The 23428-nt window shown below is 35.2% G+C and overlaps 1 protein-coding gene across 1 annotated transcript in view; it reads left to right on the top strand.

Moving 5' to 3' along the window:
- Positions 1-19379, top strand: part of LOC134140012 (bifunctional heparan sulfate N-deacetylase/N-sulfotransferase 3) — a 64546-nt gene extending 45167 nt beyond the window's left edge. Inside the window, exons 6-13 of the mRNA XM_062574819.1 lie at positions 3399-3581; positions 5572-5668; positions 6535-6658; positions 9465-9639; positions 11356-11526; positions 15707-15816; positions 17938-18040; positions 19260-19379. Of these exons, the coding sequence (XP_062430803.1) occupies positions 3399-3581; positions 5572-5668; positions 6535-6658; positions 9465-9639; positions 11356-11526; positions 15707-15816; positions 17938-18040; positions 19260-19379 (1083 nt within the window). The remainder of the gene's footprint in view (positions 1-3398; positions 3582-5571; positions 5669-6534; positions 6659-9464; positions 9640-11355; positions 11527-15706; positions 15817-17937; positions 18041-19259) is intronic.
- Positions 19380-23428: the final 4049 nt, after the last annotated feature.

Below are 23428 nucleotides of genomic sequence, written 5' to 3'. Positions count from 1 at the left end.
CCAGAGGTGCAGGATTATTGAGTAAATAATGTGATTTACTAGATTTAGTCTTATCAGATGCCCACAGAGGACTCCTTTTGTATCTCCTGATCTGTGGTTTTAAGAGAATAAATCTTTAAGAGCAAAGCATGGTAATTATTAGCTGGCATGAGAAAAGTAATCACTCGTATTTTTATATTTATATATTTATTTATATATATTGTATATTTAAATAAAACTTGGAATATGGTAATGGTAGAACAGAAATAGTAATTTTGGTTTTAGTAATAATTTTGTCTAGGTGTGAGACTGCACACCTGTGAATGGAAATGTAACAATAAAGGGAGTTTCCATCCTTCTTTGCCTTGCTCTATAAATTGATAGATACTCTCTTTCTGTGCAGATTGCCAGGAAAGCAGAGAGAAGTAGTTGGCCCTGCAGATGGGCCAGCACCAAAGTGAAAGCCATCAAAATGGCAGATGTAACTCATTTTCTCCTTGTAGGCAGGGAAATGGGAGGATCAGCTTACACATCTCGCCATGGGCACAAAGCTGCTGGCCACAGACCCTCACGACTTCCTGTACAGGCAACTGCCTGGCACATCGGCATTGTGCGCTGGAAGCTGCCTTGCATAGGAGTGCCTGGCGCAGGAAATGTTCTAGGATCATTAGAAGACAAATGTAAACATGGCCATCACAGCATCGTACTCTAGCTAGCAATTTTTGCCCAGGTCTGTTATAAAGACCTTTTGCAGCTGAAAACAGGAGTGAGTAGTTCTCAGGCTACCCTAGCCCATATAGGGGTCTGTATTGACCCACTGAGGCCAAAGTTTAGAGGAAAAAATTGCTGATAGTTCTCATGCTCTTTTGAGTGCTAGGGGTCAGACCAGGTTAATAGGCCCTGGATCAGCAATATTTCTTTGTCTTACAAAGCACAAGATTAAATTGTGGTTTGCAAATTTTACGTAGATATCCCAGGAGTTTGTAAGAATCAGCATGAGAGGAAAAACTATTGTTCAAATATTCTTAGAAGGTAGCCTCAACTGATTGGTAATATTTTTGATAGTGTACAGAAGTAATGGAGACATTTTCTACCCTATGAAACTATATATAAGTTTGTGTATTGGATAAAACTAAATATGACTTATTTACAAAATATAATCATTTGCATTTTTAACTAGCATTTGATCATCTTTCTTTTTGTTGTAAACAATTACCCATAAAGCATTTGATGTAAAAAAATAACTGTATAAAGAGAATGAGATTTCTGATATTTTTCCCCTTCATTGACATAGTTTCATGTGCTGGAAATGATTTATGATGATGCATCCAGTCATTTTTTTTAACCTCTGCTCTGTAATATTCTCAAAACTTGTAGTGATGTTCCTATCGGGGAAAGAATAATACATATTTTCCTTGAATTAGCAATATTTGAAGTTTATTTCCTTTTTCTTCTAGTGCAGTGTTAAAGTTGTTGGCAGGTAACTGAACTAGCCTAAATATCAGAGGTCAACTCAGGTGTAGGAAAGAAATTGCCAAGAAAGCAAGTTAACTGTTTTCCTGGAAATACTGCAGTTGTATTTTTGAGAAGGATTATCCCATTGCTGGGCTACTCATGTGTTGAGAAGCAAAATAAAAAAGGAAACTTGAAAAGTTACATATTTGGCAAGCATTTTTTATTTTTAATTGCCTAAAGGGAGTATTAAAAAAAACTTACTATCCTATCTGAAATGAAAGATTGTATCCTGCTGATTTATCAGTTATATATCTTCTTATTTTACTTGAGTCAGGAAAAATGAAGCCCTCAGCTTACTTCATAAGCCAAGAGGTGTCATTAGATGACACTTATTGATAAAACACATTTTCTGTAATGTAATGTGTTCACTCACAGCAAATACTGTGTGTTGTTACACATAGATAGATACTCAAAATAAAACTTTCATAGTTATTAATTTCTGTGCCATAGGAAGCCAGTGCTTTAAATGCTCTGAAACAAAAGAATACAGCTGTAGATTCAAATTTTTTGTTCCTTTCTTTTTCCTTTTTTAAACTGAAGGGTGTAATTCATTTATAACAGGTTAATTTCAGTTCCTGGGCTGATTTGAGAACTTTGGCCATGATAAACCCTTTTCTTTTTAAGGTGGCTTACTACAAGTTTCACTTGAAATGGGACTACCCATTGATGGCGCTGGCAGATTTATTTATTAAAACAGAGCCATGTTTTTGTGTTTTGTTCTTTTTTTTTTTTTTAATGGAAATGAGTCTGGAGAATTTGATTTTGAAGCCATATTTCCATATTTTTTTATATTTGAAAGAAATAACTTGGGAAAAATCACTTCTAGACAGGCAAGAGCTTGCAGATTTTAATATAAGAACAGATTATTTCATCGGTGAAAAATGACTTCAAAAACAACATTTTGCAAAAGAGACATCTCAGTCTTCAGTTCTTCCTCAGTCTCTGAAAGACCATTCTTAAGGTCTGTGTATTCTTTCTCTGCTCATCAATATGGTTTATGTGCACGCAAATATGTACTTCATGAGAAATCATCACTGTAAGCATTCATTACATTTGGAGTGTGAGAGTGCATTTGGACCTAGGGATGTACCTGAGAGGATTTATCTAAGTAGGAAGTTCACAATGAGGTGTTAGAACAGCAAAATATAAGCAGCCTTACTTCCCAACTGGGATATTGAGTTTTTTTTTCCTTTGGGAATATTTTATGTGCAGTTCTTTGAGAATACTCAATCATGTTTCATACAATTTTATTTTCTGCTTCTGCCTATAACTTGACTATCTGCCCAGTACTTGAAGAATAGTTTTGTAAAAGCTATTCAGTGTTACATGATTTTGATGTGGTTGGCTATTGAACTAGTCTTTTATCTAAAAGATTGTCTGTCACTCCCCATCATTAGTATATAGGTTATTTCTCAGCAGTTTTGGGAGGTGAGTTACTTAAGTTATAAAACTTACAACTGGAGCAGCAAGATTTAAGTCACAGTAATAGAGGTCAGATATCTTCTGGTCAGAAATAGAATTCACATTTTTTATATTCATTTCTTATTACATATGTATTTCATGGTAAATGAAACTGTGGGTACCATTTTTGCTGTGTTCTCTATTAAATGAATTTACATAAAGGTTATGTAAATATTATACAACCCCAGGTCAGGATTGCAAATCCTGCTTCACCAAGGGGTCATAGTACCTATTCTACAATTTGTTTCATTGATTGCATTGACTTGAGAAGGAGGATTTAATTCAGTGAAGAGCACAGATAGTAAAATCTACATCGATGTGATCAAAGTCTAGCAGCTCTAAATGAGAGTAAAGTACGAATTAGATTCATATTATCTATGGTTGCACTGCCATCTAGTGACATGAAGAATGAATGTATGCTTTGTTTATTTTGTTTCTTGAAGATTAGCATCTTCATGACACATTTGTCTAATTATGGGAATGACCGCCTGGGATTATACACCTTTGTGAACCTGGCCAACTTTGTTCATACCTGGACAAACCTGAAACTACAAACTCTTCCTCCGGTTCAGCTGGCTCACAAGTATTTTGAACTGTTCCCTGAGCAAAAAGACCCTCTCTGGCAGGTATGCAAACTTGCTGATGCAGAGATGAAGAAAAAAAGAATGGTTCTGGTGGGGTTTTTTTGTTGTCGTAAAAGTTTTTGATTCGGTTTCTTGTAAAGAAAAGTGGGCATATTTACTAGCTGGTTCCATAGAACAGTTTATAGAAGCTTCAACAAAGGTTGAAGGTACTAGTTTGAATATTTAAAATTATCTTTAATTCAGTTTATTTGTGACTTTTTATAAATGTGGGAAAGATGTGTCATGTTATTTTTTATGTCTTATCCTTATGGAGCTAGCAGGAATGAAGAATTTTTGAAAAGAGACGTGTATGTATATTTTAGCAATTTTTCATTAAGGACATGACAATGTTTTTTTCAAAACATTACATACAAGGGCATCCAACAAAGAGAAAAGGGGACTAAGACAACATACTAAAATTGACTGGTCAATTAGAAATAGATTTTAAAGTTACTCACAAAAGGCTGAGAACTGCACAGGCAAGAAGTTTACCGGTACTTAATACACTGGTGTTATCAACTCTGCTGACTTTATTTTCCCCTCACAAGTGAGCAAATTGCAAATACCAGGAATGTGACTCTCTGCTGAGGCTGAAGTCTGTACTGACCTTGCAGCTGCCATGTATTCAGTAAATCACCCAGTGCTAAGAGCACAGTCCCTAGAGAGAAGTCCATGCAGGAGCTGGTGAACATTGCAAATGTTCTTTTTGCACACGTTCAGTGACAGTTCAGTCATTTCAGTGGAATGTTTGAATATTGTGGATATTCGTACACTAACAATGGCTGAAATATCATAGAAAAACTTAGTTCATTTATCTGATAATTAACTTTCACTGTGATCAGACCCTTTTTGAGCTGACTTAGCTTTTTTAAATCAAAGTAAAAATATATTTAAGCTTGCCCACTCAAGTGTTTTGAATATTGATTTGCCACTTAACTCTGAGTCTCAGAGTCTGAGTATCAGATCAGAAATTTGAACTGAAGGACACAGCTTGAAATTCACATCGTTGCTGAATAAAGCATTGGAAAGGTGGGGGGAGGGGAATGTCAAGAATTTTGCATAACGTATTAAGAGAGAATGGATTTTAAAAAAATGAGAATTAACTTGCATGACCTAAAAACATAGAATTGCTTGACAAAGGAATTAATAACATTCACCACCATACACTGAAAGCTGTGTCTTTTGTCTGTAGTTCATATGAATTTGAATACAGATACTTTATTTAGCCTCCCAGGTCGGTAATTCTCTTCATCTTGGCTAAGTACTGCCAAACAACAGTGTTTGCTAATTGTAAAACCTAAATTTTACAACTGGTTGTAAAGCAGCATACGAAAAATCTGTTAAAGCAGGAATCCCTTTAGATTCAGTGTTATGTATTGATTAGAACTGGGGGATCAGAATACATATATGTGAATGAAAATTATGGATAGTGTCCTTACATTGTAATTCATTTGCTGTTTCATTTTAAAAAATACAGCATACACAGGGTGAAAGCTGTTACAGCAATATAGAAGAAAAAACTGATAGTTGGAGAACTGCTTAGCAATTTAAGTGTTTCTTATTTGTGTGTAGTTGGTCAAATGACAGATTTTGAATATCTTAAGTGTTTTGGATCAAATTTACCTTTAGCATAATTTCCATGAACCTAGTGATGTTTCAGCAAAAATGGTCTTATCCCAGTGTCTGTTGGGGAGCTGGGACAACCATATATGTAGAAACGGATCAAAATGAAAATTGTATTTCAAGAATATGCTTGCTTGAAAGTGTCCTCACAAAAATCCACATAAAGTTTCTTGTCTTATTATATCGAGAATACCTTTTGAATTACCAAAACAGTACTGTAATACATAGCATGATTTTTCACTGTGAGGGAAGATAGTATTTTCTGGTAAGAATATCTACGTGTTGGTAAACAGGATATAAATAGAATTTAAGAACCATAATAGATATCTTTACCAATAAAATTCTTAGTTGTTGCTTTTCTCCCTTTTAGAATCCCTGTGATGACAAACGTCACAGAGATATTTGGTCTAAAGAAAAAACCTGTGATCGATTACCAAAATTCTTGGTTGTAGGACCCCAGAAAACTGGTGAGAGTTTATTGTATTTCAACAGGATAAGCTATATGTAAGTTAAAATAATTATAACTATACCAGGTAGTCTTTATTCAGAATGCTCTGTAGAGATCTTGATCATCTGGTAGCACTTTTTATTTTCAGACATCATCCAGATGCAACTTAATGTAAGTTACAACAACAGACCTTACACATTTTGAAAATGCAGTGTTCTAGAGTGTGCCACTTTTTCTTAGGCTTAGCTCAAAATGAGTACCACTTTGATGAAGAGATCAGCAAGTTTAACAAAATCTTGTCAGACCTGAGGGAGGAAAGGACAGCTATTTTTCAAATCATATGTAATTTCTTAACCATATATTTCTGTTTCTCCTGCAAGTAAACTATCCTCTTTAAGGAAACTCATTATTTCATAGCATTTACTTTAAGTCAAGAAGTTCGTAATGATGAACAGTTTGAATTGCAAGGTTGCAGTAGTTTATAATGAAATTTATAATTAATTTCCTTTTCCATTATCAAAAAATTATATATCTGCTTCCTGTCATCTCCACCAATCACCTATAGTTACTGAGTACAAGATTTTAAATAATTTTTATGACAGTCCTATTAAAAATATTATTCTTAAAATACATTTTTTTTAAATTGTGAAAAACAGATTTTCAGTGTTGGCACTCATATTCTGTTAACTATTTAGAGTACTTTAAATGTCTGATTTAAAAGCACAGAACCAGATTTTTAGGGGACATAAAGCAACATATCTTCATTGAATTGAAAAGCTTAGTCAATCTGAGGATATGAGTATCAAATAAGTATCAAATTAAAAAGTATGGGTGTGTGTGTATGTGTGGGGTTTTCTTTAATCTTGGATTTTTATCCTATTGCAGGTACCACAGCTTTGTATTTGTTCCTGATCATGCATCCTTCCATCATTAGTAACTCCCCCAGCCCAAAAACCTTTGAGGAGGTACAGTTCTTTAATAGAAATAACTACCACAGGGGGATTGATTGGTAAGATGGGTTATTAGTATAAATATAAAAGTTCATATACTGTGCACAATACAAAAATGACATTACTGTTGGTAATGTTAACTGTTCATGTAGAGGGAGTGAGATAAAAAGTAACTTTCTAAGATAATAAATTGGTGCAAGTGAATAATAATCTCACTGCAGGATATCACAAATGCACTAACTTTTATAAGACCTTCTTGTAAATATTCAAATATTAATATATTTCAAAGTGAAAATAAGAGATTAACAAAATACCTATTTCTTAATTCTCTAAGTCTTTAAAGGTAAATTCTAAACATTTCTCTAACAGGTACCTTATTCCTTATTACACATGCCTTTGAAGTTAGAACAACAATAATTATTAGTTGGATATACGGAGACATAAATTATGTTCATGTTGAAGATCTAATGTCTTAAAAAATGTAGTATCAGACAGACAATTTTTCCTCTAAATGGAATTTAGAAATAGCAGTCAGGTAAAAGGGAGACAGAGCCTTTCAAAATGTTTTTCAAAGATCAAATAGTGAGGAAAACATTACTAGCTGAGTAGGGTACTGATGCTAAAAAATAGAGTATGTATCACTACTGCCATGTTCATTATGACTATCAGGGAATCACCAGTCATATCTATAACCAGAAAGCCATTTGTGATTTCTATTGCTTTCAGAAAGTGCTGTAGCATAAAACAGTACAATGTGAAAAGCAGTAACATGCTGTAGTGACTGAGGAGCGCCAATAAAAGATTTCTGGTATTTTGTCTTTTCTGTCTTTTCCTCTGTTTAGAGGAAGATAGTTTTATTACCTTTCACTTTGCATTCATCCATAAAATTAATAGAGTGAAGACTGTTACATGGTCTGAGTGCAGACACTTCAGATCCAATTTCTCTTTAAGGCACTTAGTTTTCACAGAAAATTATATTGTTGCAGCAGATTATTATTACGAAGTGTAGTGTGTCATCCAGGCAGTATCAATTGCAAGATGCTGGTTGAATGAGTGGAAATTAGAAAGCTGACTCCTTGCTTTTTGAAGTTGGGGAAGATGACATGCGAACCAGGTATAGTGGATCTACACTGACAGAGACAGCCCATGTGCAGTGAGCTGATTCTTCAGCAAAATTAACATTTTCATGAGACTAGAAAATGACTTTGCTACTTCTGTCTTTCCTCCTACTTTGTCCACTTCCCTACCTGACAGATTCAACTTTTCTGCTGGACATGTGCCAGATTACCTTCATCTTAGTACAGCAGTCGTGCATAAGGTTCCCAGTGATCAGCTTGTGTAGACAGGTCACATCCTCTTGCTGAGTTCTTACTCTACAGCCTCTGTTTGGCTGTTTGTGTGTCTGTACTGCACGTCCCATTCACCCCTGCCAGGTTCTCACAGTTAAGTATTTGATATTCAGAACTACTCTTTGCGTTAGTTCTTTAACTTGGATTCGCAGTCTGTCTGCCAGACACATCTCACAGACCTTCAGCCTGGTGCGGTATTTTAATGCTGGCATGTAATGAGTCTACCAAATGTTAATCAAATACATGATTTCTCCTCATTATTCCTTAATTGCGTAGCATTCTTTCAAGACAAGGGAATTCATAAATGGCACCCAATTCAGTTTCTTCTATGGTAATGAAAAGTATAGCTTTTTCCAAGAGCTGACTTGTATCTGATTTAGTCATTACTCAAGTGTACAGTTAGACCAAGACTAACTACAGATGCAAGAAAGGATTTTTTCAGCACTTTAGACCTTGAAAACTTAGATACTGCAGTCTTGAAAGAGGTGTGAATGCAGATATAAATAGATTGCAGTCTCCCAGCAGAGGTAAACAGAAGAGAATTGGCAGTTATGTTCTTGATGTGAAGTCCTAATCGACCAGTCATGCATTTCTTAATGTAAGCGTTGTAACAAATTTATTAGATAAGTTTCTCCAAATCATTCTTAGCTTTACCCTTGTACATTTTGGTTATGGCCTTACCCTAGAAGAAATGTGGAACAGTTCAGCATTCTGTGTTTGGCAGATACGCTGATGAGCCTTACCTTATAACCTCTTGGTATGCCATCTGATCTGCTGTCTTTGCAGGTTTGCCTGACACCACCTCAGTTTCTACTTTTTCCATATTTGCCGTGTTATCTAAAGTATCATTTTGCCTTCCTTCCAAAACTCTAGTGCCATGCCATATTTAATGTTAAGTGTTTCCTTATAAGGTATAAGGTTGGAACCTCATGATGGATGAGGAAAGCTCGCAATAAAAAGTAAAAGGTATTCAACACATTTCCACAAAAATGTGATTCATAGAACAATAATAATAAGATGCTGTCATTGATAGGAAAGCTTTTGCCTGATGAAGCTGTGGTTTTTGTTTAGTGTATCTTCCACACATTAACAAACTGTTTTATGGTTTTAGTAAGAACAATTCTCATCCTAAATATTTTTTATTATAATATTACACTGTAATTATGTCAGCAAAGAATCACATTGGAAAAACTCATTTTTTAGTATTGACTTTGACAAGAATTTGTTCTGACTGAAAAGTGAGTGACAAGTCACTAATTTGAAGAAGGTGTATGAATATTGTAACATTTTGTTCCAGGTACCAAAAAATAGCTTCAATGCCTAGTTACATGTAGTGAAAAGAAGAAAGCTGAGAGCAAGTGAAATGTAATCAAAAATAAAATGTAAACATCTGTATGATTTTATTTGGCAGTTAGGCTGTCTATTAATTGATTATTTTAGAACAAAATATTTTTAACAGCTTCATTTACCTCTCTGTGACTTTTGAGTAGTTCTGAGAATGATGTTGCTTTTGTAGGTACATGGATTTCTTCCCCACTCCTTCCAATGTCACCACTGATTTCCTCTTTGAGAAAAGCGCCAACTATTTCCATTCTGAGGAAGCTCCTAAACGAGCTGCTTCTCTCATCCCCAAGGCTAAGATCATTACTATCCTCATCGATCCATCTGATCGGGCATATTCCTGGTATCAGGTATGCACTTTGAAGAATGCGAACAGGCATAAGTCAAGTAAATACCAATACCAATGAATAAATATTCAAGGTTTTTGCCTTGACTCCTCTCTGTACATGCTCTCAGTATATATGTGTATAAAGGGTTTTATAGGATACAAACTTTTACTGGTCTGTCAGTGCACCACATATGATCATCCATGGGATGAAGTACCTGTCAATGTAGACATGAAAATTTTTTAAAGGTTAAAATAGAGTAAATACATTTTTAAAAGCCTGCTTGTAAATATAATTACGTAAAAATGCTTACTCACTCAATTATGTATATAATCAGCACATACGAAAATCAGTTTATATACCCAGTTGCCCAATTCATGCTCAAAATACAAGATTTATGTATGGTCAGGTTCCTGTTCTTTTGCAAACACCAAATTAAAATACAAATGGAAACAGAAATATTAAAAGGTGAAAGACAAACCTTCCAGCTTAAATGCACTGTAAGCACTGAAAACTTTTGGGGAAACATTACTGCAATATTTTAGTTTAATATTCCATTGGTACTTTAGTGTTATAATTCCTTTTTTTGTTACAATATTGGAAAAAAATATGTTAATGCTGAAGGAAAATTTTGCATGTCATAAAAATAAGTAAGTTCCCCAGATTTAATTTGTAAAATTTGTACAAAGCAATAGTAAATGTTTAGTGGAGATGACAAGAACCTGGCTGATATTAAAAGGGATAATTGAAGGTTAATTTAATAAAAAGCATGGATCTCCAGGGAATTCCAGAGAATCAGGGAAGGTTATTTACTGTCATTTATTTTTAAACGATAGCTTTGTTTCAACAGCAACAATTATGAAATAGTAACATATGAAAAACTGCTTAAATCCTACATACAGTGCAGTAGTGTACACCTCATATTTTATCAATATAAGATCTGCGTGCAATTAAAAATTGTATATAAGTACCAGATACTTTCTTATCTATCTAGAACATATGGGAAATGTGAAGCACACATAGTGAGATTTGTTCGGGATGAACTTCTTCTCCAATCCTAATCCTAATTAATTGTTTTAACTTAGGTTAAGACATTTCTTTTTCTTTCGGTCCACTGATTTCAATGGGAATTTGGCAAAATACAGATAAAATAATAAAAACAGGATAAAATTACAAACAGAATAAAGTTCTTAGATTTTCTGTGACATGTTTTTCTTTGTTGTTCTGATGAGAATTAGTCTAAACTGATCTCATAGCTGACCCTGCCTTGGACAGGAGGCTGGACTAGAGACCTGCTGAGAAGTTTTCTGACTTGAATTATCCAGTGAGCCTATGATCATCATAAATACTAGTGTTAGTGCTCAAAATTGTCTTTCTGAGTATTTGCCTTGGGTAACTTGGAAAAAAACCTATGAAACTACTAGAAATAGAGCTTCTTAGTACTTGTATTTGTTATACCAGTGATTCATTCAAAAGCTGCCACTCAATTTATTGAAAATAGACATCTCCACATTCTATTTTGTTATTGATAACATCAGTCCTGTGATTTCTTTTGATAGCAAACAGTATTTCTATTTCAACATTTTCAACAAGTTAATGCAGATGAGAACTTCTTAACTGAAAGTGATTTTTAATGTAAATAATCACTCAAGCCAAGGTCAGTAAGACTGTTTTTGTCATTTTTCTTATTTTCATGACTTCATGGTCTGTGAAGTTCCAGCAATGCAATCTCTCTTACAGCATCAGCGATCACATGAAGATCCTGCAGCTCTAAAATTCAGCTTCTATCAGGTGATCACAGCTGGACCTCGAGCCCCTTCTGAACTTAGAGCTCTCCAGAAGAGATGCCTAGCACCTGGATGGTATGCTACCCATATTGAAAGATGGCTAACTTACTTCCCACCTTATCAGGTGAATAAGACCGTAACTTCATGTCCTATTCATGTCTATGTAATATTTTAAAAGATTATCTTTTTGAAAGTATTACTTAGTAAATATTGATCCTCAGAGATGTTCTAGACACACGAGAGCATGTTTTAAAACATCGATTGTACATAGCTATATTCGAATTAGTTGTCTTGACCTTGCTAAAGATGTCATGTCCTAGCACCGTACAGCTAGGAGCATCTACAGATCAAATCAAAACAATAATCTGGAGGTTCAAGAATCTTTGCTGCTGCTTCTTGAACACTCCTGTACCCTGAACTGCCTTTAACATGGAGCTGTTTTCCAATTGCTCATGCTTTCATCATTTTATTTCTGGCTTTTCATTAGTTCTGTTGAAGAAAACAGAACACACATCCAGTACTTAATGATCCCTTTAGTATCAGATAATCTATCAGCGTTTCCAAAAGAAAAATTGATGGAAATCAATGGAAATGTTCAATAATATTTATGTCTAACTGGTAGCAAGGCATTAGCTAATACCATGGTATATCACATATACCGTGTTATCCTTCCTGCAAGGGTTCAGAAGCGGCTCAGTGTCTGAACACTGATGTTTCGAAAATATCTTCCTCAGCTGTCTGACAAGCTGTGACTTGTTTTATTTAACAGTATCAATAAAGTTCTCATGTGCATTGGTGTGCTTGCCATCTCAGGCACCACCAGTTTTTCAGGTGTATTCATGATCTACCTAACAGAACTTTTCTGAATCTGTCAAAGTACTGTCTCTTTTGTACGCTTTGTTTTTGGAAATTCTACCTATTACTGCCCAAACCAGTGCACCCACATATCAAGGCCTCTGTTGAGGCTCGTTCATGCATTGAAACAATTCGGTTTATTGGTGCTCCTGATCATGTACAGTTGCTATCTATTACTTACTCTGAATCCTCGACATTGATTTTATTCCTCCGTGTGTCTTGGAGCTTCAAAGGGTGTGTGTTTATGGATCCAATTTTCAGTACAGGTATACATAAACAACTTGAAAACTGCATCTCCTCAGCAAACTTCAACAGGCAGATAACACACACATTATTAGTCTCCTTCTGGCGTATATAAGATCAAACTCAAAAATTGCACATCCTAAGCCCTGAACATTCTCTGGTATACAAGACCAGACAGATGATAGCACATTATCTGCATCTCCTTGGTAGATTTATTTCTGAAATGGATGTTTCTGACATTAAGAGTGTGTCTGACAGTCCTTCTCACCCAACATTTAAAGATTAGTTTAGCTGAGGGAAGTTGGCTGCAGTCTGAACCTTCTGTTTATACATGACTAGCTTAGTTGAGAGGAGTTGGCTAGAGTTTCTACCTTCTGTTTTCCCAGTGTGCGCCAAGGAAGCTCTGATGCATTTAGTACATGTTATTTCCCACATATTCTCTTTCAGGCCAGCCTTGCAAACTTCATGAGTTATACAGTATTGTAATATCATAATACTAATGTGAAATTCTCTACATCATATTTTTGTTTTCTTTTCTCTGAAGTATCTCACAAATATTAAACAATGTGCAACATCAAATAGATTTTTACCAGATTTTACATCCCATAATGATAGCAAAGAACTAGCCCTGATAGCCTTATGTTTTCCTTGTAAAAGCATTAGGAATTAACTTGCATTGCAAAAGCAACAAAGTGTGGTGGGCCGTATCCAAACTTGTTAGCAAGTTCGAGGAATTGCCGAAGCATAAAAGGTTAGATAAGGCAAAGCTAAAATCAGATCAAAGCAAAGCTATAATCACAGCAGCTTAGAGGTATAGCCCTATCTACAAAATGAGAGCTTTAGCTCTCAAAAAGAGCACTTACTGGACTGTCTAAAGCTATTTGTAATTTTTATTACTGTATAAATAGTAGAGTATCTACTTGTGTGACTGAGCTGAGGTCTTAATGTCTGTTATAAAGTCAGCAGGCATACAATTAGTGACAGAAATAGTGTCAGAGTTAGGTAAAAGTGGTAGCAACACATTCTTTTTAAGTGATACTTCTAATTTGCAAATCTCGTTACTTTGCAAATTTTTTTCAGATATTTGTTTCTATAAAATGGTCATCCGGACGAATCACTAAAAGTTCAGGAAGGTCATGTGTCTAAGTTAATTTCATAACCTTAATTGCTTCAATGCAAGCATAGAGAAGAAATGAAAATCTGTTGTGGTGAACTCCCTTGTGATCCAAAAGATACACTAATGCACCAGCTCTATTAGAAATAAAGCCTATATTGCAACAATCATTGTTAAGTAGCCTCTCTGCAGCTGAAAAAGTCAGACTGTTTCTCAGATCTCCTCCTCTTCAGACTGTATCTCTATTACCCCAGTCCCACCTTTGTGACTTTTAAATACAAAGTAACTCATGTATAGTGGGAGAGAGGGACTTAAACAATCTCTTCAGCTGTCAGCAGTGTTAAAATGATTGGTACACTGAGGACAGATGTGACTCAAATTACTTCTTCCTTAACATTTATGTTATATTATGAAACTGTCCACTTCATAAAGTCATGAAATTGTAGGCACTCTATTACACTGTTCAATTGTTTCACCTCACTAATACATGAAATGCCTTAAAATTTCAAGCATCTCATGAAATTACTTCTTATGAGATCAGAATATGAATAAATCTGTACAAGTAAGCAAAAAAAAAAATGCCTTGGTTCCTTGCAATCTTCCCTAAGGCTGAGAGGGAACACTTTTTGCTACCTGCTCCCTAGGAATGTCATCTATTTGGAATGAATTTACACTGGTAAAAGTTTTTCTTTTATGTCTTTTGAAGGAGGCGGTTTCAGGGTGGAAGATGGCACAGATATTTCTCTCTACTTCTTTGTTAAACAGGGAAGAAGAAACTTCACTCTTTTTCTTTCAGAAGAAAAATATCCCCCATTCAAGATGTTTTTTTGACCTCTGTGCTTTGAAGCACATGAGTAAGGCCTGTTTTCAAAGCTTACTTCTTAGGAAAGCAGTGGGTTCATTTTTGGAGTCAGGCAGTCATAATACATCATATTGCAAAGACTACTAGGGTGAGCTGCTTTCTGAATAGCCTGATACTTCCATAGATCCACATATCTAAAATCACAAACTATATATGAGTAGTTCCAAAGATTGATCATGCAAAAGAAAACACATTTTCTGTCTTTCAATTATGCTCTGAAACCTCATAGTTTTGGGAACCTAACGAGTTTCATCAAAGCCTTGAAGCATGTCATACGGTTTTAGCCTCTCTCCTTGCATGGAAACATAAAAAACAGCTTCAGCACTGCTTGCAGAATGAGACTGTTGAACAATCTGCAAATCTATTTCCCATCTTTTCATCACTACAGCAAGATGGAAAAGTGGAGGTGTTTCCACGATAGAAATGAATGCTTGACCAGTCCATTTCGGACCTGGTTTCTCTTCCAACAGTCACAAAGCACCAACCATACTGTGCCGTCAGAGGGTCATTTAGGCATGATCCCACATTTGATAAAATCATTGCATGGCATCTGTTTCCATGAAGATTCACCTCCAAATAAAGAGTAAGCCCTGTCTGAAGTAGCTCGGTGTGAATGTGTAAATGGTCAAGCACTTGAAGAAGAAAAAAGCATTACCTATCAGTACATGGCTTTCTTAGAGATGTGCTGCACATTCCATATCCATCTATATTTCTGCCTTAAGGCCTTTTTAACATCTATCTTTATTCATATTCTTGTAAAACAATGAGTTGTGTATTTCTAGAAATAAAACATTTCATCTAACATCTATCTATTGTTTTGTGTCTTTTTGGTCATTTTCAGTGACTGGCTTCTCCACATGTTTCTAGCATAAATATGTATATATCTCAGTCTATGAGAATTACAGGCTATTTATCTAGACAGTAATACCTTTTATCTTGGCTGGGCAAATCTTATTCAGTCTCCTTCCAATACTACAAATCTTCCTAGATCCTTCACTGTTATTTCTCTGTTGTCAGAAGAGCTTCCAATTTAATATAATTTCATATTTAATTAACATGCCATTTACCCTATTCCCAGATCATTAATAATGATGATAAATGAAACAGGGCCTATTATCATCCTTTGGGGCAGCTCTTTCCATATAATGAATGAATTTGACAGAGGTGAAAGTTTAGGTTGAAGCATGAAATAATTTTAAATTAAACATCCATTTATTTTATTTGTTGTAGTTGCTAATTATTGATGGACAGCAGCTGAGAACTGACCCATCTACTGTGATGGATGAAGTGCAGAAATTTCTGGGAGTCTCTCCTCATTATAATTATTCTGAAGCCCTAACGTAAGTTAGTTTCATCATCTCATGTTCCTGTATTCTTAAAATACCAGTGTCTTGTAAGTGAGCTTAATAGAAAATAAAGCCTCTCATACTTTTCTGTCTCATGTGAGCCATCACTAGGATGTATTCTTCAATGTCTGAAAAGGACACAATTCAGGGTTAGATGTTCTGTGAATCATGCACTGAGTCACTAAATGTGGAGCTTGACTGTTACAGAAATAGACTTCTGACAAATGGACAAAAGAAGTACTACTTTGTGAGAACTGTATATGAATTTTGGATCAATAAAAATGAATTTTATTTCCATCAATAAAAGAACCAACATATGCAAAGATGCATAAACAGAAAGGAAAGAGAATTAGTTTCTCTTTATTTTCAACATCAGCTGCAAGAAGGATTCATCAATATCAGTGTCAAGAGTGTAACAACCACTTTGTATGTCATAAGCGCTCACATACACAAATGCTTTGGATTATGACATTTAGATCTGGTTGCTCTTAAAATAAAATTGATAACCTTAGGCTGCTCTTCTGAATGCATGACTATTGTCTGTCTTTATAACAAGTTCCCAGGAAAGAATGCTTTTCTTTTCTAGGCATTTCTATATTTAATGCTTTTATCCAATTGTATTCTGTTCCTTTTTGTAGCAAAACAGACTTTTTTCTTTGATGAGATAAGAGTCAAGTGCACTGTAAGGACATAAAGGGCCCAATTCATCCCTGAAGTTAAGTGTATTAAACACATGCTCTTTTTTTTATATACCAAAGCCTTTGACCTGGATACTGTGAATTAATCCCATCTGCATCTAATTCTCAAGCACACATTTCATTCATATCTGTCCTTGAACACAGGTAATCTTCATGGAAATGAAGAAATTTGCTCCATTAAAATGTACTGAAACCAATTTGTCCCTGTAGCTGACAGCAGTTTAGTTACACCAGTAATGTCTTTGTCTTTAAATGCATTCATTCTGGTATGTCTTTTGGCAAAAGATACACAAAATATAAATGATTTTTTTCTTGTAACTACAAGATTGCATTGCAGAAACATGAAACAAAATCCACTTGTATTTCTGTACACTTTCTCCAAAGAATTCAAAGCATTTTGTAGCTTGTAAGTTTATAGTGGTGTGCAAGGTAGGTAAATACAAACATACCAGATTTGCAGAATGAGAGTGAAACATTGAGAAGTGAACTGTAGATTAACAATCTTAAGATTCATGAATTACGAAGGTGGGCAAAGCTAAATACGAAGGAAAATTTTTGTATGAGTGCATTGTCTTGATGAAAACAGAGTAAGTCCAGCTGGAAAAAGTACTTTACACCTTAGCTGGAAGAAGTCCTGCAGGAGAGAAGATTAAACCAACTGCTCAGACCAAGTGTAGTTGTTCATTAGATATGTTAATTCCTACCTATAATAAGTCTTACACAATTAAAAGAGACGTTACCTGTATCTGTTGCAAGCAAAAGCCCTGCCTTTATTCTGCATGTTTAGTCTCCATTGCATAGATACTGGCTGAAGGCATGATGTAATCCTTAAAATGTGCTCTAAAGTATGTGACCAACAGATAGATGTCAACATATACAGTATACATAGACTTTATTGCATATTTTATTATGATTATTATTTTATTTAATCTGTTGAAGAGAAACAGCATATACCAGTGTCTCTGCCCATAATACATTTTTCCGCCCCAAAGTAATCTTCATAATCATTTAGATGCTAGTTTTATCATTAGTAGGTACTTTTTTCTTCAGTCTGAACTCAGAAGATGTATCCTTCTTGCTGGGTGCTCCTCAGCCTCTCACACACAGCCCACTGCAAACTTGTCCTTCCAGGATCAGTGTTCTTGGCCTTTCCTTCTCTCCTGTATATCTTCCTTCTGTCTTTCATCTTTATCTATTTCTACTTTAGTCTTTGTGTCTGCACCCAGCTCTTACTGCCTTGCTCCTGTTAACCGCTCAGCTCCTCTATTCACTGAGGTTTTTTTTCACTCTTTTCACCCTGATATGACAAGTTACTGGTGCAAAAAATAAGATACTAGATTATGAAAACTTGCTTGATTTTGTTTCGGAGTTGAAAGTGTTACTTCATCTGTTGTATTTGAAAGTATATTTGTTTCAGATTTGATTCACATAAAGGTTTCTGGTGTCAGCTCCTGGAAGAAGGAAAAACCAAGTGTCTTGGAAAGAGCAAAGGTAGAAAATACCCTCCTATGGATTCTGAGGTAAACCATTATTCTCTTTGGCTTTATATAGGGATTTAGCTGGCACCTGTGGGATACCTCACAGGCAAACAGAAGGAAGAGAACACAAAATTCGTTAGCTGTTAGTTATTTGACGTTAGTATTTAAGATAGCTGGAGTCTATCGACTATTTCAGTCTTTTTTTTCAAGTAAGTGTTCAGATTATTAAATAAAACAACTTCTAAAACCTGGAAACCCTTAGAAAAGTAATCTCAGCAGCCCTGAATTTCCCTGAAATTCGTGTAGAATCCTGGTCCCCTTAGCTAAGTGACTTAACCTGCAGAGGCTTCACAGTGCATTCTTTTTCAGTCATGATCAGATACATGTGTGTGTGTCTGGTTCTGTGTCCTCGAGAGTAGTTAGGCCATGACAATTAGCACTAACTCTCATAAAGTCCACTTCTGAGAGTGTTTGAGTTCTGTTTCTATGGTATATTGTAAATACCTTCCCCAGACAAATGTTCAAATTAAATAATTTCCATCAGGTCAAATGTTGCAGCCTGTGCTCACGGGCAATTCATTCTTCTTTTCCAGTTAGAAATTTTATGTTTAGTCTGTCCTGTATTCCTACTTCATTTAGCCTGATTGAAACTCAAATAAAAACTTAGTTTTGAACACCAGTGAGTATTAATGCACCATGCAGGCCATTTTTTCTTCTCACATCTGTATAAATCATAAGTGACTTTACAAAACTCAATAGAATTATATAAAATCATTGAGTGAGAAGGCTTTTGACCAGAGATAGGATAAGACTTTGTTTTTGTTATGTTCTTCAATTCTAAATACTTCTGAATATTGGAGGTACTAGTTGACAGATGCCTGAATACTAAAAGATTTTAGAAGCTCTTCATGACATTCTGGCTTCAATCACATTAGAGTAAATTCAAAGTAATTGTATCTGCTTCAGAGCAATTCTTAATTTACATGACTATCTGAGAGCAAAATCAAATCCTTTGCTTTGATTTTGATGTTCATTTTGGATATCCTGTATTCTTCCTGAAATTATCTTTTGCAGTTCAGCTCCTAAACTAAAGAGCTTAAACTTGTACGCACTAGATAGCATTAAAAAAAAAAAAAAAAAAAAAAAAAAAAAAAAAAAGTAAAGTTTTGACACAGGTAAAACAAACTTCAAAATGTAGAATTCACAGCAGCTATGGTATGGCATTTTATTAAATAACAATAAGTGTTTTTATATCCTTCAGTGCAGGGTTTTTCTGTCAAGCTACTACAGAGATCACAATGTGGAACTGTCAAAACTCCTACACAAACTGGGACAACCTCTGCCATCATGGCTGAGACAGGAGCTGCAGAAAGTAAGATAGCATTGAAAAAAGGCTTTTTGAAATCTCTCGTCCACACTTCAGTCACCATACCTAAAGTCTCCAGTAGCTACCAGAAGATGTTGTAAAATATACCTCTTCCAAAAAAAAAAAAAAAAAAGTAAAAGATAGAAGTTTTTTCCATATGCTGGCATGTGGATTGTGAAAATGTTTGTGTTTTTTAGAACTTGGGTAGGCCACAGTCTTTCTCATTTCTGGGCCTGTGGACTTGTGGATTACTGTGCACATGTGTGGAAATCAATTGCAACTGGTATAAGCTTCAAAGATACATGACCTATCCAATTTCATGGTAAATATTTACAGTTTTATATATCAGTTTAAAAGTTTTGTGTCTCATGTAGGTTTTGTTACGCCTCTGACAGTTTTTCTTACTATTTGATTATTGTGTCTTGCATAAAGTCAGAAAATTTAATGTAGCAGAAAATGCCAAGTGTACTTCTGCCTTTGGAATCATCTTGGCAAATACCCAACATATATCCTAACAAGGTATGTGCTAACAAAGTATATACTAGCAAAGTAATTAATATATACTAACAAAATAGTATATACTAGCAAGGCTGATGAGTAAAATTACCACATATGATTTAGGTGTGCACAGCAACGAAATACTTGTAGCAAAATCTGGAATGCACAGGCTAAAGCAGTGTAGCAAAAAAGGAGGTATTCTCCAATCACAGCCTGCAACAGTGAAATCTTACGATGCTGTAAGGAGCCTTTGTCTGTAGTTACTGATTTGTCAATGACTGAAATGGCAAAATACAGAAGGTAGACTGTATCTGAACAGAACTTTAATTGGACATGTGAAGCACAAAAGTTACAATACAACCTTTATGGGCAGTATTAAACTCTAACGATTGTGAACCAAACTGAAGCAGTGCAATGAAGAGTCTTTCAGTGCTGGCTACTATAAGCAGCCAGACCTGAATACTGCATTCTGAACTTAAATTTCTCTAAATGAGGAATGTCTCCACTGAAATGAAGGAAAAATTGGTAAATAGCAAAACATATCCATACTTATATTGCCTTAATTTGCATGACTACTTTTTCCTTGATTTATTTGCCTTCAGTCTGTGCTGTATCTATTCCAAGATCCCTCAACCTGATCAAAAATTGTAGCATCTTTCAGTGAGCTCCAATTTATGTCAGTTGTAAAAATCTATCTAATTTCACAATGAAAACACTGGTTCTAGATATTTTTAAAAATTTGGTATTAAATATTAAGAATAAGCCTTAGAAAAACAATAGAACATGGTGTGTAATAATGTTACAAAATTAGGCTCTAATCATGGAAAAGGCTAATAGCCAGCCCTACCTTTATGTAGTTTTAGACATTTCAGTGGTACATCTCACAACACATCAGCCTAGACATGTAAGATAAAATCTGATTAAAAGTACTTAAAAAATTGAGAGATCATTGAAAATTTCATTTAAGTATTGCTTCTTCACTAAACTTTGACTCTGAGTGTTTCTAAAAGGCATGAAGAGGTAGTGAAAAAATCAGATGAAAGACAACTACAATTCTCAGTGCAATGGTTTTTAGAGTAACTCTATAATATCATAATTTTTTTAGGATGAATAGTTAAAAACATGCATCAAATGGTGGAAAAACTTTCTGAGTCTCAATGTTGTTTTACAATATTTACATAATCATATAATTTAACTTTCAAGGTTATGGAACGGAAACCGGTCTATTATTCCCTAAATAGAAAACAGATGTCGAGATCCTTACTGTACCTCTAACTGGTAATCTTTACTATTTATTGATTTTGTCTATGTAATATCTGATTTTAATAGGGCTGTAAAGAAAAAAGTCTAGACACATTTGCTGTATATAACAATATTCTTTCTGCAGCACATTTTGCTAAGGGAGTATGCATGACAAGGACCTGCTAGAGTAGACATTTTTTTAAGGTGAACGTCTGTATCATTTATGAGAAAGAGATTTTTCATTTCACTTTAAATACACACTGTCATATGGGTAAGGTCAAAAAGCTGACTTGTCTTAATGTACTTCTTATTTGATAAAAGAAACACTCTGAATTCTGAACATCCGTTAAAGCAAAATTCTCTGCATGCTATGGACAGCTCAGGTGTTCCTAAAGCATTGGTTTGGATTTGTTAAAACTGAACTGAATAACTGGAGAAAACAGCTGGAATTTTCATCCTGGGATGGTTGATTTTATCCTGTGTATAACCTAATTTACCATCACTCAGACACTTAAAAAAATTGCAGGGATTGCACAGAGCTCATGTTTTGTGCTTTGCTGCCTCAGTTCATGTTTTTTAGAGTAGCAATTGTACAATAGAAAAAAATAAGAAAAACTTCAGACTTTATCAGATGCCTGAGATTTTCATGCTGAGAGAATCTTTTCTGTGCACACTGAGTGCCTCTTACATGCTGGAGGAATAGGCTTCAGCCACATTCACAGTTCCATCTGTGTTTCCAAGAAAGCTGTTTCTCTCTTCTTTGAGAAATCAAGGCCTCAGCAAGATGGAAATGATGAGTGGGCAGTCAAGGTTGAATAGAGTGGCGATGGATATATGCACATCAGTCACATTGTCATTCCAGAAATTTCACAACAGGACAGGTCACCTTTCCTGTGTCCTGTGTTTCCTTTTGTGGCATCCTCACTGAGGTATGGCAAGGAACTCCCTACAGCTGCGATCTGCTAAAGCAGCTCAAGATCTGTCAGCTTGTAGCACCTGGAGCATAAGCTCTTCACATGCACAGCCTTGGCCTTGGCCAAATTAGGTTTGGCAGCTAAATGCAGTGCTCATCTTCTGGGAAGGAGCGTTATGATGACTGTGAAAGCATGATGAGGAGCAGTATAGTGGGGCTCTTGCATGGCTTCTGGCCTTTCCTGAGTTCTTAGGCAAGTCTCAGTGGATTCCTGTGGTAACTTTACCTGAGTCAATACTATGAACAAATTTGACCTTTTGTCCCTGGAAGTGTGCATCTGAAAGGGCATGATCTTGAATCTTCGTCAGTCTGAGCTTCTGTTGAAATCAGGCTGCTAAACATTAGCATCTCTAGAAAAGGCGCTACAGGATTAGCTTCCTGTACATTGGAAGTGCTATTCTTACACACAAAAGCAATAGAGAAGTAATGGCAAATAGATACTGTTCTTCGCACTTCTGATTTCAGATATTCGGGTATTAGTTGTTTATAAAAAGTATGAAGCCACTTTTTCTCTCTGGAATTATTCTCTTTAAATATGTTCTTACATTTAACAGGAGACTTTAAAAACAGAAATTACTTTTAATATACAGGCAACTTGGTGATGAATGAAGAGTCTAAGCAAAGCATGCAGACAACAGCTAAATGTTCTGTTCCACAAATAATAGGATACATGTGAGCAGAGCTGAGTAAGCAAGTCATACAACCTACAGTATTATCTGACAAAGTTTAACCTCGTCTGTTCACAACTTACAAGAAGCAGACTATCAATATTAACACTTTGAAAAAACAGTGATTCATCACAAAGGAGCTATATTTGCTGGTTGAAGTGAGGTGTTCACTGTGGTTGGTAACACGGCCATGGTTTCTGTTCCTCTGGTAGATAACTGCACAAGCAGTTCCTTTACAAATGCTTGATTATGTGAGCTTCACATTTGTTTTCATAAATCTGATTCTGATATTTGCTTTACATGGACGTCTGTGCCAGTAAAAATCAATGTGTGATTATTAGCAGAAAGTAACTATTAGGGGGTCTAAACACTGAGCCTGATACAAATTCACTTAATGATCTGAGCAAACATTCCTGAAAATACTGTGATATTTTCCCAGTTCTATTTGTGCAGAAGGAATTAGTTTCACTGATTTGCAGACTAGCTTGTACAGAATATTCTTTTTCATTGCTTAAAAATGTGAAGCTTCCTCAGGAAGAAATTAAATAGATATTTCAATGTTTATAGATGTAATATTCTTGTCATTCACATTGAATGAAAATTGCTGGAAACATTTTTCTCTGAGTTTTTTAAAATAAAAATAGATATTATTCTGATAGTGGCATGATATATGAAGTGCAACA

This window comes from Rhea pennata, chromosome 4, assembly GCF_028389875.1.
Source record: "Rhea pennata isolate bPtePen1 chromosome 4, bPtePen1.pri, whole genome shotgun sequence".
NCBI lineage: Eukaryota > Metazoa > Chordata > Aves > Rheiformes > Rheidae > Rhea > Rhea pennata.
Note: the sequence above shows the minus strand (reverse complement) of the source record. Positions and strands in the feature narration are given on the sequence as shown.